This window comes from Durio zibethinus, chromosome 6 (genome assembly GCF_047325235.1).
Source record: "Durio zibethinus cultivar Kanyao isolate XHJ-2024 chromosome 6, ASM4732523v1, whole genome shotgun sequence".
NCBI lineage: Eukaryota > Viridiplantae > Streptophyta > Magnoliopsida > Malvales > Malvaceae > Durio > Durio zibethinus.
In genome coordinates, this window is record NC_143167.1 from 5,146,356 (window position 1) to 5,161,285 (window position 14,930).

General features: G+C 30.5%; 3 protein-coding genes across 4 annotated transcripts; all 3 read right to left on the bottom strand.

Annotated features, from left to right (window-relative positions):
* Positions 1 to 1,025: 1,025 nt before the first annotated feature.
* Positions 1,026 to 2,320, bottom strand: LOC111284259 (N-carbamoylputrescine amidase-like). The gene is made up of 4 exons (XM_089761551.1): positions 2,155 to 2,320; positions 1,452 to 1,588; positions 1,242 to 1,389; positions 1,026 to 1,144 (listed from the first exon to the last, which is right to left on the bottom strand). Exons 1-4 carry the CDS (start codon positions 2,318 to 2,320, stop codon positions 1,026 to 1,028), a joined length of 570 nt encoding a protein of 189 aa, XP_089617677.1.
* Positions 2,321 to 3,076: 756 nt separating this feature from the next.
* Positions 3,077 to 5,532, bottom strand: LOC111285380 (uncharacterized protein At2g27730, mitochondrial-like). Of its 2 annotated transcripts, none has more exons than XM_022874804.2 (4): positions 5,376 to 5,532; positions 4,742 to 4,861; positions 4,025 to 4,063; positions 3,077 to 3,476 (listed from the first exon to the last, which is right to left on the bottom strand). In XM_022874804.2, the coding sequence occupies exons 2-4, from the start codon at positions 4,841 to 4,843 to the stop codon at positions 3,261 to 3,263; spliced, it is 357 nt and encodes a 118-aa protein (XP_022730539.2). In that variant the 5' UTR covers positions 4,844 to 4,861; positions 5,376 to 5,532; the 3' UTR covers positions 3,077 to 3,260. The 2 variants fall into 2 exon arrangements, with proteins under 2 accessions (XP_022730539.2, XP_022730540.2); XM_022874805.2 differs by having other exon boundaries at positions 5,369 to 5,491.
* Positions 5,533 to 6,612: 1,080 nt separating this feature from the next.
* On the bottom strand, positions 6,613 to 7,736 carry LOC111286424 (uncharacterized). The gene is made up of 2 exons (XM_022876371.2): positions 7,492 to 7,736; positions 6,613 to 7,250 (listed from the first exon to the last, which is right to left on the bottom strand). The coding sequence occupies exons 1-2, from the start codon at positions 7,667 to 7,669 to the stop codon at positions 6,886 to 6,888; spliced, it is 543 nt and encodes a 180-aa protein (XP_022732106.1). The 5' UTR covers positions 7,670 to 7,736; the 3' UTR covers positions 6,613 to 6,885.
* Positions 7,737 to 14,930: the final 7,194 nt, after the last annotated feature.

Genomic DNA, 14,930 nt, shown 5'->3' on the forward strand with positions numbered 1-14,930 from the left:
CATAAAACAACCCCATTTCGAGAAGATAAGAAATTTGAGAACAATCTCAATAGACACGTTTTATCTTTGATGAATGGCTTGCAGACAGAAATTGGGGATCAATGAGATCCATCTCAATAGCAAAAGTCCTAGGAAAAAAACAAAAAAAGATTTCGATACCAAAAGAGCAAAAGGTAAAACTGATAGAGCTTTGGAACACTCGATGCTAGGATAAGTGGTCCAGTAAGCAAACCTTAGAATTTAGTATATCCTCGAATGGATAGCTCAGGACCACCGGGATATAACCAATATTGTGATAGTGTTTCTTTGCTTTGCTACACAAATGGTCCCATTTTTTGCATGCCCTGGCCAGGTGGTGCGCAGGCTGAGATGTTCTAGCCGAGGGGGCGTTACTGGGAAGAAAAAGAAGAAGAAAATATAGATGGACCAGCAACAGTACAGTATGAATCACACTGAAATTGAAAACAATGATAAAAATGAGATTGATTACTGTAGTAATAAAATTAAAATAAAAAATATCTTTAGATATAAAATAATTATAACGGTAAAGTGAATTATAGTAAAAATAAAAAATAACAATTAAAGATATTAAAATAAAAATTTTATATGATTTAATATTTATAAAATTAATAAATAATTAAAAATTATTATTATATTTATTGAAAAATAATTAAAAATTAATAAAAATAATAATATATCAAATAATATCTTTATTATATTACATTAATAAAATTATTTATTATTTCTAAATAAAAAATAAAATTGGAAAAACAATGAACAAAATTTATTAAAAAAAGATATTTTAATAATTATAATATTATATAAAAGATAAAAATGTAATAAATGAAAAAGAAAAAGGTCGCCAGTTGGCCATGGAGGTTAATTCGTCAGTGGCTAAAAGCCACAAAACGCACTTGATGTTTGACATCCAAATGGCGGCAGGCTCAATTGACATGAATTATTATAACAACTGGCCTTCCACTGGAGGTCCAGTTGATTCCAAACGAAGCCTAAGTCGGCATCGATCACGAAATATATACACCCCAGCTAATTCTCTTGGATTTGATTTTATCAAGATCAAACTGTGCAATGAGAACAGCTTCCTCATTGTCATTGGCAGCTGCAACAATTTTCCAAGCTGGTCCTTGCATTAAAATATTGATATTTGACCTTATTCCAGACAGGTAAAGTTGATGAATAAACTAATGAACTGGAAAATAAAAGAATCATCGAATTCATACCTGCTATAACGAAATTCCCATAGAAAGGAATCCCACTATTCCCATGCTCTGCCTCAATCATTTCCTTTCCAATGCGATTAAAAGCCATGAGAGGAACATAAATAAACACAATATCCATTAACCTTTTACATGCTAGCGCAGTTGCTCTCTGAATTTCATAACAGAAGAATAATCAGGATGACTAAGCCCTCAGTTTAACCCTTGCATCACCCGCTGCCAATGATCACAAGAATCAAGTCCTTTATCTTGTGGTTCGGAGCCAATAGCCGTAGGGTAAAACAATACCTCAGCATCTTGCAAAAATATAGCACGGGCCGCCTCTGGAAACCACTGAACCCGACGTATAGCTGACATGCAAATTCAAGCAATGACTTTGAGTTGTTTTCCACATTTTGTTTAGCAGATAAATTGATGAAATAAACAGACACGTCTGCAATTAATTTATGTTGCCAAGATATTCTGACCTCAGAACAGATCGCTATGATTGCAAACAATATTAAGGTACACCCTACTTTGATTCCTTCAAGTGACAAATGAAATATTTTCTTAATAAATTTGCGAACTTCACAACAAAAGATAATTAAACATAAGTGCAGCATTGTCTAAAAGGGAAAGGAAAAGAAGCTCTTCCCAACTCCAATCTTGCAAATTTAGCCTGGAACACCTGTTACCAACGGCATCCATAGGTTAACTAATCAAATCAGATTGATAAAAAAACACAAAGTTACTTAATGTTCTTAGTTAAACTGAGGTTTTACCAAGCACCTACCTTAAAGTCTGTATTTCCTGGATTAAAGTCGAAGTTTTCCTAGTATCCTGAAAGAGAGGAGAGGAAACTCAATGTTGACAATCAAAAAGAAAACGAATTAAATCATATTTAAGTTATGAAGCATGCATTCAATTTTCTACAGACCTAGTCCATCTTGAATATGAGATTTCATGTAGAGTCCAAGATCAGTCCCATCAGCATCAATGATGGCTATAGAATTGAAATGGACAGTGTTTGCCTCTTCAAAGAAGCTATCCGGTATCACCATACCCAACTCTTTCTCAAGTTCCTGCATCCTGAAAGTATGCATGTATACACAAACAAGTGCAGTTGAGTAAATGATTAGAAGCTGGAAGCCAAGGCCAGGTTAGTTGTTCTTATAAGAGAAAACAGAGACATAGATACAACCAATCAACTTAAATTTAGAAGCCAATCAGTAGCCAGTAACGTCACTCCTGAATGGTGGGGTGATCCTCCCTTTGTGCTTGACAAAAGTAATAACCCTCAAATAGTTCCTGAATACAAAAAAAGACATAAGAATGGGAGCTAAACAATATCAAATACCAGGGAATTTGTCAGTAGAAAAAAATTGAATCAATCAGACTAGCAAAAGTGCAGATGTATTGGAGCAAACGAGAGAAAATTCTGCGGTGGCACTAAATTGAAGCCATCTCGTATTTCCAATTTAGAAAGCCAGGATTTCACAACAACTTTATTATTAAGGAGTTAATGTCCATCAATTAAGAAAGAATGTAAAGATAGAATTAGGCATAAATGTGAAAAAGTTTTATCCTCGGTAATGTCATAAGCATCAAAAGTTTCAATTTTTTTTTTCTCATTTTCTCTTTGATCAGCATAATGGTTCTTTGATTTTGCAGATAAATTTTAAATGACTGACCAATTGAAACAATAAGAAAGAAAAAGGAGGCATTTTTATTTTATTTTGATTAAAACCCAATTAAAGGCAAAAGTATAATCAATGAATGAATGATTATACATGTAAGATAAAAATGATGATGCAAGTAGGAAAAGAAAAGAACCTAAAATATAAGGGCAAGATGAGGAATGAAACCAATAGCCCTTATTACCGGCTAAGCCCTTAGAACCAGTAAATCAAAACACAGCTGTTATCAGATCAAAAACAACATGAACTGTTTACAAAGTTTGGTTTATTTCAACTACTCTGTACGATAGGACATAGGGTAACTATTCAGGCCAAGCTCCACTTCCAAAATCCGACTGCATTAACCTCAGTCCTGGACTTCTTGCTTCTTTTCTTTAGAATTGAGATACCATCCCAGAGCACCACAAAAGGTTAAAACACCGGCAAAAACTGCATAGTTCCGATACTTATCAGTTGATACTTTCTCAGCAGATGCTCCTGATGTTGCGGTAGAGATACTAGGCTTAGCATCACTCACAGTACCCCCTGAACCTGCAGCAGGTTTCTCCTCTGGTTTGGGTCCCTGAATATTTCAACAATTCATTCAATAAGTAACCACCATTTGTTACACAAATAACTCAAATTTTGTGTCTACAAGATACTGTATCACAATTGATAAAGCAAAAGAATAGTCAACAAACACCTTAATAATTATCCTATTACATGAGCTAGTTACTCACCATAATCTAGCACAAAAATGTCAAATACCAAACAAGTACGATCTTTGTTGCACTAAAACTATTCCACAAAAAATTACAACCAATTGAGCTGCTATAGCACATTAGCAGCTACCATAAATTTCATGACATGAGAGCAAAACCACAAGCATTTGACTTTAACATACAGAGCCCCTCTAAATAGTAGACAAAATGAAGTATGAAGCTCTGTGTTGGCATGCATACTGCCAAGTGTTTGTGCATGTATTATAAGCTGTTGTATAATATCTTGTGGGAATAAAAAAGATGACCAAATAAGTATTAAAAGATACAAGGAAAAATCGGTTAAAAACCCCTTTGAGCATCAACTCTACACCCTAAAATATTTAGGTCATGATCAAATGATAAAGCATACCTTGCGTGCAAGTTTCTCCAATTTCTCTTGCTCAGTTTTCTGCAATAATATAACTTTTGTTAGCACAATAAAAAACCATAACATAGAAAAATAAAGTACTCACGATCTAGGACACTGAAAGGAAGCAGCCAAAAGAGAGGAAAGGAAGCAGCCAAAAGAGAGGAAAGGAAGCAGCGGGGAGAGAGAGAGAGAGAGAGAGAGAGAGCAAGAGACACTTAACACAATCAACTTGCAATATTTAGACACAAACTGTCACGTAAACAAACTGCTATAATGCATAACAAAAATATATAACATATATATACCATTATGAAGTACACACCATTTGAATTATGTGCACATGAACTCAAATGGAAATTAAAAATAGACAATTTCAAAGATATTATGATGCCCAAGCGAGAATGTAAGCCCACCAAAATGCAAAGTAGTAAGAATATTATGTGAGAAAAAAGTAATGTATGACCCCAGTTTCTTTCATCCAAACCTTTGAACCTTACAGTATACCCTTCTACTAGAGAATGATCATCAAAAATATCAACTTATCGATAATCCCAGTTGAATCTAGAGAAAAACAAAGAAAATGAAAGTAGTTTAACCAAAAATGTTTAATAGAATGTTAACACAACCTCAGAAAGTCAGAACCCAGAGCTCACCCGAAAACAACTATATTAATGTGTACATGATAAATGATGAAAACGGCCTCAAAAGAATGTTTACCTTGATGTAAACATTTTCTGCAGCTTTTTCCTCCTCACTGAGAATCCTCCCACCACTTGAGAACCTACGAGGTATGCATCTGACGGCCATTCTGGTTGCCATTGTAGTTGACTATAATACCTGCAACCGGCATACAAGAGACAATCATCTAACAATTATCCCGTATCACCACCGTCAGACAGAGTCAATTTCTCTCAAAGCGACCATAGATATAATCAAACTAGAACTAGGTAACCAAAATTCATAACACTTTAAATTGAAAGTATCGAATAAGGTCCTACAAAAAGAAATCCTTCAGGCTTCAAAGACCTCAATGATCAAACGATCTAAGAGTCTAAGTCAACAATGTTCTAAATACCCAATGAATCATCATCTTTAGGCATTTGAAACTAAAACACAAAATTTATTTTTCGTTTCCTTTCTTTCATTTCCATTTTTGCGTCCATTTCATCAATCCTAGACATGGATTAAACCAAGGATTACACAGTTTATCGGATTAAATTACAATAAATAAGCAAATAATTTTCCATGAATAAATTTGACCAGAACTCCGATTAAATGATCAAAGAAAAAAGCAGAAATGCGTAGAAAGAAAGAGCAAAAAGAAATATGGGGTAAGAGAGAAACCGCTAACCGAGCAGCCGAAGCGGCGAAGGGTAAGAAATTGTTGTGGAAAATGGAAAGAGCTGGTTACTGGTTAGGTCTCACTGTATACTGTGTAGGATTTGTATGGAGGGTTTTAAAATGGGCCCTGTTTTTACCGAGGGAAGCCCACCGCCGTTTAATCGAAGAAATAGATTATTCCATCGCATCAGGTTTACGATACTAAATTTTAGTGATTTATGTATTTGAGTTTGTATTTATTTTATGTTAAATTTGTATTAAATATAAAATTTATTATATTATAATTTATATTAATATTTTAAATACATAATATATAATTTTTATTTTTCAAAATTTATATATAAATTTTAATAAAAGTTTAAATTATATTATTTAAGTTTCGTATTTTATTTAAAATTTTTAAATTTATAAAATTGTATGAATATGATGCTTAAAAGAGTTTTTCGTTAATTTGGGTTTAAACTAAAGTAATTTCTTCTCTCAAATTAAAATAAAATAATAATTTTGTTGAGGTTTTTCCCATGAAAATGAATAATATTGAAATATGAACATTTAAAATTTATTACTCCAGAGCTTTTTTCTTTTTGGTCATATACAAATTACAGAGTGAGGTAAATTTTGAGAAAGAATTGTATTTGAGTCATTTACTACTTTTCCTTTATAATGTTTTTATTTAATTAAAAAGAACTAATCTTGTTACTTAAATTCACCAATTTTTTACTTATAGAAAAATAGATTTGCTGGATTACATGGTAATTAACTAATATGCTAAATATTAGTAGTAATTTTTAGTTTTCATAAAAATTATTTCGATATAAGTGATCTTGTATTTTTATATTATTACTTATTGGATTGAGAGAGAAGTAATTCCTAACATTTGTGCTTTATTCTTTAACTTTCAAACAAGTTATTTTGAAAATTGTTTAACTTTAATTTTGAAACTAAAATTAACACAATACCATGTTCAGAAAATAAAAAAAGAAAAAAAAATTTCATTATATTGCTATGAGGAATGTGGAGGCTAAATTCACTAAAAATAGATTTTGTGTATTAATGCGGTGTTTATTTTATATAAAATATGATAATTAATGTGTAAAATATATATCAACACATTAAATATGAAATATATTTTTATTTTTATTAAACTTACATACAAATTTTATTAAAATTTTAAATTTTATTATTTTAATATTTTTTTATATTATTTTTATGTCATATAATTTTATCGTATTTGAAGTTATATAATATAGTGAAAAGGAAGTTAAGATATTATTTGATTAAGAGAAGTTCATGACATAAAATTCGAATTTCAATCAAGAAAATGGTACAAAGTTATCTTCTTTAACGTGTTTGAAAATATATTATTACAATCTTTCTTGTTTTCTTTTACATAAAATGCAATATAAACATTATAAATTTCACATTCTACGCACCAAATAAAAAGCTTTACATATTTTAAGCTTCATGAAAAAAGTATCCACCAAAAGTCGTGCTAAAACAGGAAAAAAAAAGATTAGATGCTATGTAGAATAAACGAAGAAGAAAGAGGCGAAGAGGATTAAAGCGAAGCAACCGGAGGCAGTGCAGTTAGTGGTGCCACTATTAGAGCCATGGTGATGATAACGGTTATGGTTCATGGCCCCGGCAGCATAAACAGGTATTACAGCTCCAGCCTGCCCATCGGGTGACTTTGTCCCTCCACTACCATTATCCCCAGCAGCAGCGCCTGTGTTGCTATGTTCTCCTCCTGCGCCACGGGCGCCACCACCGCCACCACGCCTTCCTACGGCTTCGATCTCATGTTTGCCTCCTAGTTTAACTAAGAGTGACAATTTCTTTGGTACTATCGGTTCTCTAGTACCAATATATTTTTCTTGATTGAGGTCTGCAACAGAGGCATAGTGTCACATGATTCCTAAATTCAGAATATTAGTTATGAAGGAAAATTGTTATAATATATACTCTAACCGTTTAACATCAACTATTTCTAGGATTGGATTAATAAAGTTGTAATTAAAAACGGTAGCCTAAATTTCCAGTGAAAACACAAATAATGAATTTATCGGTAAAATTTTTGTTGAATCAAAACCAGAAAATAATTGAAAACTAAAGCAACCGAAGAGTACCTGCAACCATGGAATTTTGAGCAAGTGCAAGATGAAGCTGAAGGGAAAACAGCAAAAAGAACGCACCCAGTCCAAGTCCCAGCTGTTTGAAACTCAATTTGAAGCCTGCTGTTTCCATGATCATCAGTTTCCCAAATGAAAGAATCTGGCCTAGCTTGCAAAAATTCATCTGTTTCATTCAAATCTAGCGTCAGCATCCTTCAAGTCATCTTCAATGTAATGTATATAGGCTTTAGCATACAGCACTAGTTGAAGGATAGAATATTAATCATCCTATCACGTATTTGTTATTTACTTAAATAAAAAGATTAGAATATTGAAAGAATTTGATATCCTAAACCAATAGGACAACACTATCTTTCGAAAAAATAGAAGATTATTTTTAATTCATGAGAATAAATTTATATATTTTATTATATTTTTTAAAATTATATTAATAATTTAAATTATATTAATTTTAAAAAAAATAATTTTGATCAATAAATAAATTATCTTATCTTAATATTTGCCTACATCAAACTTAAAATAAAATAATATTATTTAATTTAATCTTATTCATAACATTATTTTATCTTGTCATATCATAATTTTGTGTATCAAACTTCACTATAATTCCTTAGAATATATCAGCCAAAGGTTTCCAATATAAAGCGTAGAATAATAGGTCCTTTCTTTATAAAAGTTGGCAACTTGTTTTTATTCCATCCTCATCCAACCGCCCATTAAATCTTCAGAAGAAAAAAAGGGCTTGAATGTTCTTATTGTTGCATTAGTCTCTAATTGTGGACTAATTAAGTATGTTTACTGGACTTAAATTAGGTAAATGTTAAGTTCATTGAAGCAAATTTGAATAAGCAGCATAACTAGTAGTATTTTGTCTAAGTGAGACCTATTATTGAACCCATAATGGAACGACACATTGTCTGCTAATGAAATGGATCCTTAGTCCTTACAATTGTCTTATATTTATTGCATGTGCATCAAGGGAGGAGAGTTATTCTATTGAGTTTCAAGATGATAAAATATTTTGTATTCAATGAATTTTAATTTATTTCAATAGGATATAATTAAATTTAACAAAATAAATCAAGGTGGGGTCTTTTTTTATTGTTTTTTTAAATTGAGATTAGATTGAAGTTGGATTTTAAGTAGCATTACCCCAATCTAATCTGAGTATATATAGCACAAATATATTTTATTGTTTATTTAATTTATATTAATATATATTATATTAATAAATTATTTAATATATTAATTTAAAATATTAACTTAATAAAAATATTACATTTATATATAATTACGGTAGAAGCCCAGCTTCGTTCAATATTAATATTTTATTGAGCTAGTTTTTGATAATGTTAAAATTAATAAAATAAAAATTTTAATAAGAAAGTTTAGCAAGTAGTAAAATTTTGTTAAACAAATATAAAGAGTTAACATAAATTGATAATTTAAGAGTAGTTTAACATTGAGAATTGCTTATAGAGAAATAATACTATAACTATAATTATCATTATTTTACCTTGCATTGTAGAAATGTTATTGTTGACCTCAACAAATTATCTCCAACTATTAATTTCAACTTTTTGACAAAATCCTCATAACTAATCTTTTTAGCCTAATGAAGCATTCAAAAAGAAATAATACCAAAGAATAGAAAACTTATTTAAAAGCAAAGGAAACTAACAATTAAATATATTATCAACATATCTTGAAATCTTCATAAAAGTATTTCAAATTCTAAACATAATGGTAACTAATTCAATAAAATGAAGTAGTAGATAAACTTAGTTTTACTTTTCCCAAAGGTTAGGATAGGAACAAAATTGAGAATTTGTAACTTAGGCAAGAAAGGGAGAATCTTACAATAGACAATCAAGTAGCAAATGGCAATTCATTTAGCTAAATTGAAGAAAGTGCTTTTTAAAGAAGATATAATAAAACTGTGAAACCTAATGAAACAAAAACAGTTAGATTGGGAGGTTGATCTTTCCCTACAGTAGGGTTAGTCTACCAATAATAAACTGATATTTAGCTAATTTAACAACTCATTACAGGTGAAATGAGACACATTAGGAAAAATTAAAATCAGCTCTAGATCAACGTAAGATAGGTCTTTCCAATTGAGATAGCAGCAAACAACATAGGGAAAGGAATCCATAAGGATTTAAGGGCCATTGAAGTGTTTAAACCCATAATAGGATCATTTTCTTAGGATCCACCTGAATATGAAGTTTGGTGATTAATAATCCCTTAAATAACAAAATAATATCAGCAGTAAATATAAGTAAACCTCACCCAAAAAATAATAATATCAAAACCTACATATTCAACATGCACATATCTTGAGTATAAATGTTGTTTGAGTTGCTATATAACATAAAAACATAAGAGCAAAGATTGCTTCGTGATAATGAACAATGTGAATTTACGTATTATGAGTAAATCTAACTCGATGAGTAGCAACAGTGAGTGTGTATGCCCATAGATGTGGTAAAATTATATATAAGAAGATAGTAGAAAGCTACCTAAAACAACATCAAAGTATCTCAACTGAAAAGATGATCATAGAGTACTATAAGATAAACCTTTGACATCAAAGTTTCAAAGATTGGAGCAACAAGTGCTAGCAAGACCAGTAGCTCATTGAGTGATGGAATGAGATGGCAAATGCATTCTACCCTTTCTTGTTCAAAGTTTCAATCCTTATATAAACTGCAATAACCTGGAATATGTGTTGATGAGTGGCAGTGCCAAAGAATATTTTTCGGTAGAATTACTTAAATGTATACGAATGAGAAATTTGGGTGCATCAAATGTTCATTTGACAATGGTGAAACCATTGTTTTCCTTGTTGCCTCATAGCTTAAAAATATGTAGAAGACAACATTACCAATGCCATTACCAGTGCCATTTATGGCATTGGCAATGGCTAAAGGTTTCAGTCATATCCATCTAATTTTAAAAAAATAATAATAACATATTGAATCTTAAAATGAAGAAATTGATAAATGTTAATAAATTTTAAAATGAGCATTTAGCTTCTGTAAATTTTAAAAAAAATATTTTTGGATACTAATTCTAACAATTGTTCAATGCCTCAATTTGGCCAAATTGTTCAATATGTTCACAATCAATCACAAAATATACTTTTATTTTGTTCTTAAACCAAGGTCAATACCTTAAAAAAATTAAGAGACAATGGTGGTTGACTTTTATTTGTGTTTTGAACAAAATCTACCATTTGTTTTTGTCAAAGGAAGAATCATGGGCATATAATTCACGCTTTCTTCAAACCTTGCAATCAGTGATTGAAATTTTATGTAGCTTAGCACTATTGACTGTATTCAATAAGATGACAACAACATAAAAAATAACAATAATAACAGCAACAACAACAACAACAACAATAATAATAATGATAATAATAATTGTCTAAGTTTCCATAATCAATTACTACAAAAAAGAAAGGTGCTAGTCTACCTAAATAGTTTGATAGAAGCAAAAAAAAAAAAAAAAAATATTTTAATTTAATGATTAAGGTACAAATTAACTTGTATTATTATGTAATTAGATGATTACTTTTATGACATGCTCAAAACACACATAATGTGCATTAACATAATAGGGCAAGGAAAACCATTTTATCATTATGTTATGACTCAGGTTTTTACAGTCTCCACAACTTATATACTTTGCAAACTCTCCCACATCATTCCTCCTTTTTATCTAGACATTACTATTACATACATAAGAATATTTTTAATTTAGTGCAGGCCTTGATACATTCTGCTATCTAAAATTATCTTCTAAAATAATTAAGCAAAAGAATATCACATAGCTCATTTCAATAAAGTGATATCTTACTAGCCAATATAAAAAAAAAAATACCTTAAGTATAAAAATTCACTCTTACACCCCATAATAGAAAGTACTAAGGCTAAAATAATAGATTAACAATGTTTAACTCCATGAAAAAAAGACAATTAAAAGACTACCATTGAATCTTTATAGTTTATTGGACTACTTACATCTTGCAAATCCCTGAATCTTACACACCAATTAGCTTCAAACCCCGTAAAATTGCTCTCTTGCAAATCAAATCAACAACATGGCAAAGAGGAATAAATTTATAACACATATAGGAAGGTTTATAAAAAAAATTAAAAAATGACCAATCGAATATTATCAAATTGAAAAAAAATGAACTTTTATTCCATCAAATTATAGATAAAGCTATGACTTCTTGCAAGATTAGAACTCTAATTTTATGCTTGGAACCAAGGCAAGCTTATAAATTACATTCAAGCTAAAATATCTAGAGGTAAAACCAAGGGCATAGATTAACTTTCCATAACATTCTAAAATTTTAAAAGCTGACATACTTACGTGAAAAAATCCAAAAAGCTATTTTGTTATTCTCTAAAGCACATTAACATCATTAGTAGTAAATAGAACCTATTGTAATATTGGGTATTATAATCCTCAAATGTGAAATATTAATGAAATGTGTATATGCACATGTCTCTCCATTAATATGCCATGTTCTGAGTATGACATAAAAGAAAAAAAATACCTTTAAGTATGAAAGTTTACCTTTGCACCCACATCCCTGCAAGCATAATGAAACCTCATTGCAAAGGTTTCAAAGAAAAATGCCGATGTTGAAATAATTTATTAACAATGTTTAACTTGATTAAAAGAAAAAAAAGACAATGAAAAAACTACCATTGAACCTTTATAAAGCATTAAAGTGCTTACATCTTGCAAATCCTTGAATTTTACACCTTAATTCATTTTAGCCTACAAACTTGCTCTTTTGCAAATCAAATCAACAACATGCAACCAATATAAAAATATAATAGAAACAAATATTATCAAACAGCATCCAATGAAACAAAATCCTATTCATACTATTATCCTAAATACTTTAACAAACAAAATAGCAAACTATTGATTCATCTTAATCGAATTAGGAAATAGTCTTGAACAACTCCAAAATAATAATAATAATAATAAAATAGTAATCAAATAAATACCATAAAGCAATCTAAAAAAAAATTCCATTCCACCCATCATTTATAATATCTAATCTTAAACAAAACTATCTTTAAACCATTTCAAATCAGAATAAAACAATATGCAAATCTCAAAACACTAACAATGAATCAAATACAAAAATAACTCAAAACCAAACATAGCAATAAAAACATTCACCTGTAACCAAAAAAAAAAACACAATTCAAATAAATGTCACCCAATAACATACAACAAAAGAAAATCTCATTCAAACTATCATCCCAAAACCTAAAAATAAAAATAAAAACCAAACTAACCACTCATTTTTAACTTAATCATAGAACAACACTGAACAATTCTTGGAAAAAAATAGCAATAAAATATAAAACACAAAGCAATTTGAAAAAAATTTCATTCCAACAATTATCCATACAAACCGAATCTCAATAATACTACATTTGAATAATTTTAAATTAGACTAAAACAACCAAAAAACACAAAACCCCCGCAGACAAAAAAGAAACAATATAAGAAACAAAAAATAGAAAAAAAAAAACCCTTCCACTCCAATTGATGTTATCTCGTGCTTTCCCCTTTCTTTTCCACTTTATTATTCCTTTTTCTTTTCTTATTTTCCTTTCCCTTTCCGCTCCAGATTCTTTCTCTTTGCTTTTCTTTCTTTTTATTTGTTTCTAAAAAAAAAAAAAATATTCAAAAAGGAACCCAATAGGTTTATAATAGAAACCTAAATGTCAATTTCAATTACAGATTTTCAATTTAAAACATCTGACTGTCATCTATGTGTTAATACCAGAGTACCAACCGACACTCAAAAATTGATGAAGAGTTTAAGCAAAGGAACCCTTCAGTGGCTAATAAGAAGAAAAAAAAAAATGACAGATGACAAAGTCAGGATCTTTAAGGGATCTTTTTTATATATAGTTATATTGATTAAGACGTAATTTATATTAAAAATAATATTTTATAAATATTAATTAAGTTAAAATTATTAAATTAATTTAAAGTCGATTGTGGTTTATAAATAGATGGATTAATTAGGTTTGAAAAATAATATTTTGATATTAGGTTGAGTCAAAATCAGATATAAATATTTAGGGATCAGATTGAAATCAAGACAAAAAAAAAAAACCTACCTGATCTACTTGTTGTCATCTCTAATTGAATTCGTTCAGTTCGGTTGAAATGGAGGGAAAAAGTTTAGTTCCTCCTTTCCTCTTAAAACCAGTCACCATTTTCACCTCAATTTTGTTTTCCTTGCATGCATGGTCGACCAGGAAGGAAACCACAAGCTCAGGTGCTTCCCGTGACAGCTCTTCTCACCGGCAGTGGCTCCGGCAACCACGAATTGATGGGTTTTGGTTTCTACCAATCTTAAGATTAGTGTTTAAATTCGGCTTTGCGCATGAATCAAATGACTTGGTGAGCTAGGCTTAGTTCCAACACTTATTTCTTACATTGAGGTCGGTAACTTTTTTTTTTTGTTTCAATGGTAACTTTGGTGAATTACGTTAATACTAATACATGAGTTAACTAAAACAGGAATTTTCAATGGTCAAACTAAAGCAGGCATTACTTATTATCTTTTCTTTATATGACCAAAACATTATTAAATATTATATAAAATTTAAAGGTAATCCCTACTTAGAATTTACAGAACAGAAATACCCTGAGAAGAGAAAGAAAAATGAAAAATTATCCGCCTGAATTCTAAACGAAAAAACACCTATTTAAAACGGTAGGAGAAAGAGATAGGCGACCAAGGCCAAAATGAGCTAATCCAAGGAAATGCAATTGAGGGTGCCACCATTGTAGCCAGGACGGGATTCATGGCCCCTGCGCCATACAGAGGAGTTACAACTCCACCCTGCTTATAGAGTGATTTTTTCCCTCCATCGCCACCTCGAGCCACTACTACTCCATCGCATCCTCCTTCTCCTCCCCTGGCACGGTCACCTCCAAAGACCACCTGCACCATTGCCAAGCCTGCTTACGTCTGTGATATTTTGCTTATCGCCCAATTTCACTAAAACATTGACAATCTCTTTCGACAATTTTGTATGTAAAATTTTGTTTTTGATTGAAGTCTACAATAAAATTAGCACCATGTCAATGGCATTTCATCAATTAATTAGTCCATTTCTCATAATTCACAAATAATTCATGATAAACTGTCAAAATATACCGGAATCCATATATAGAGACGTACATATCTTGGATCCCATATATGCTCAATCACTTTTCCGTTTTTTCTTAGACTAAAGAACCAATGTGGAATGTTTCATACCTTGCTACTCGGATAAGTAAGGAATGCCCACTTTTTCTTGGGGCTTGCCGAGGGAATGAAAGTTTTTGGCTGAAACTTTAAAGAAAGTTTAAAGATCAATAATTCTTCCAAGATA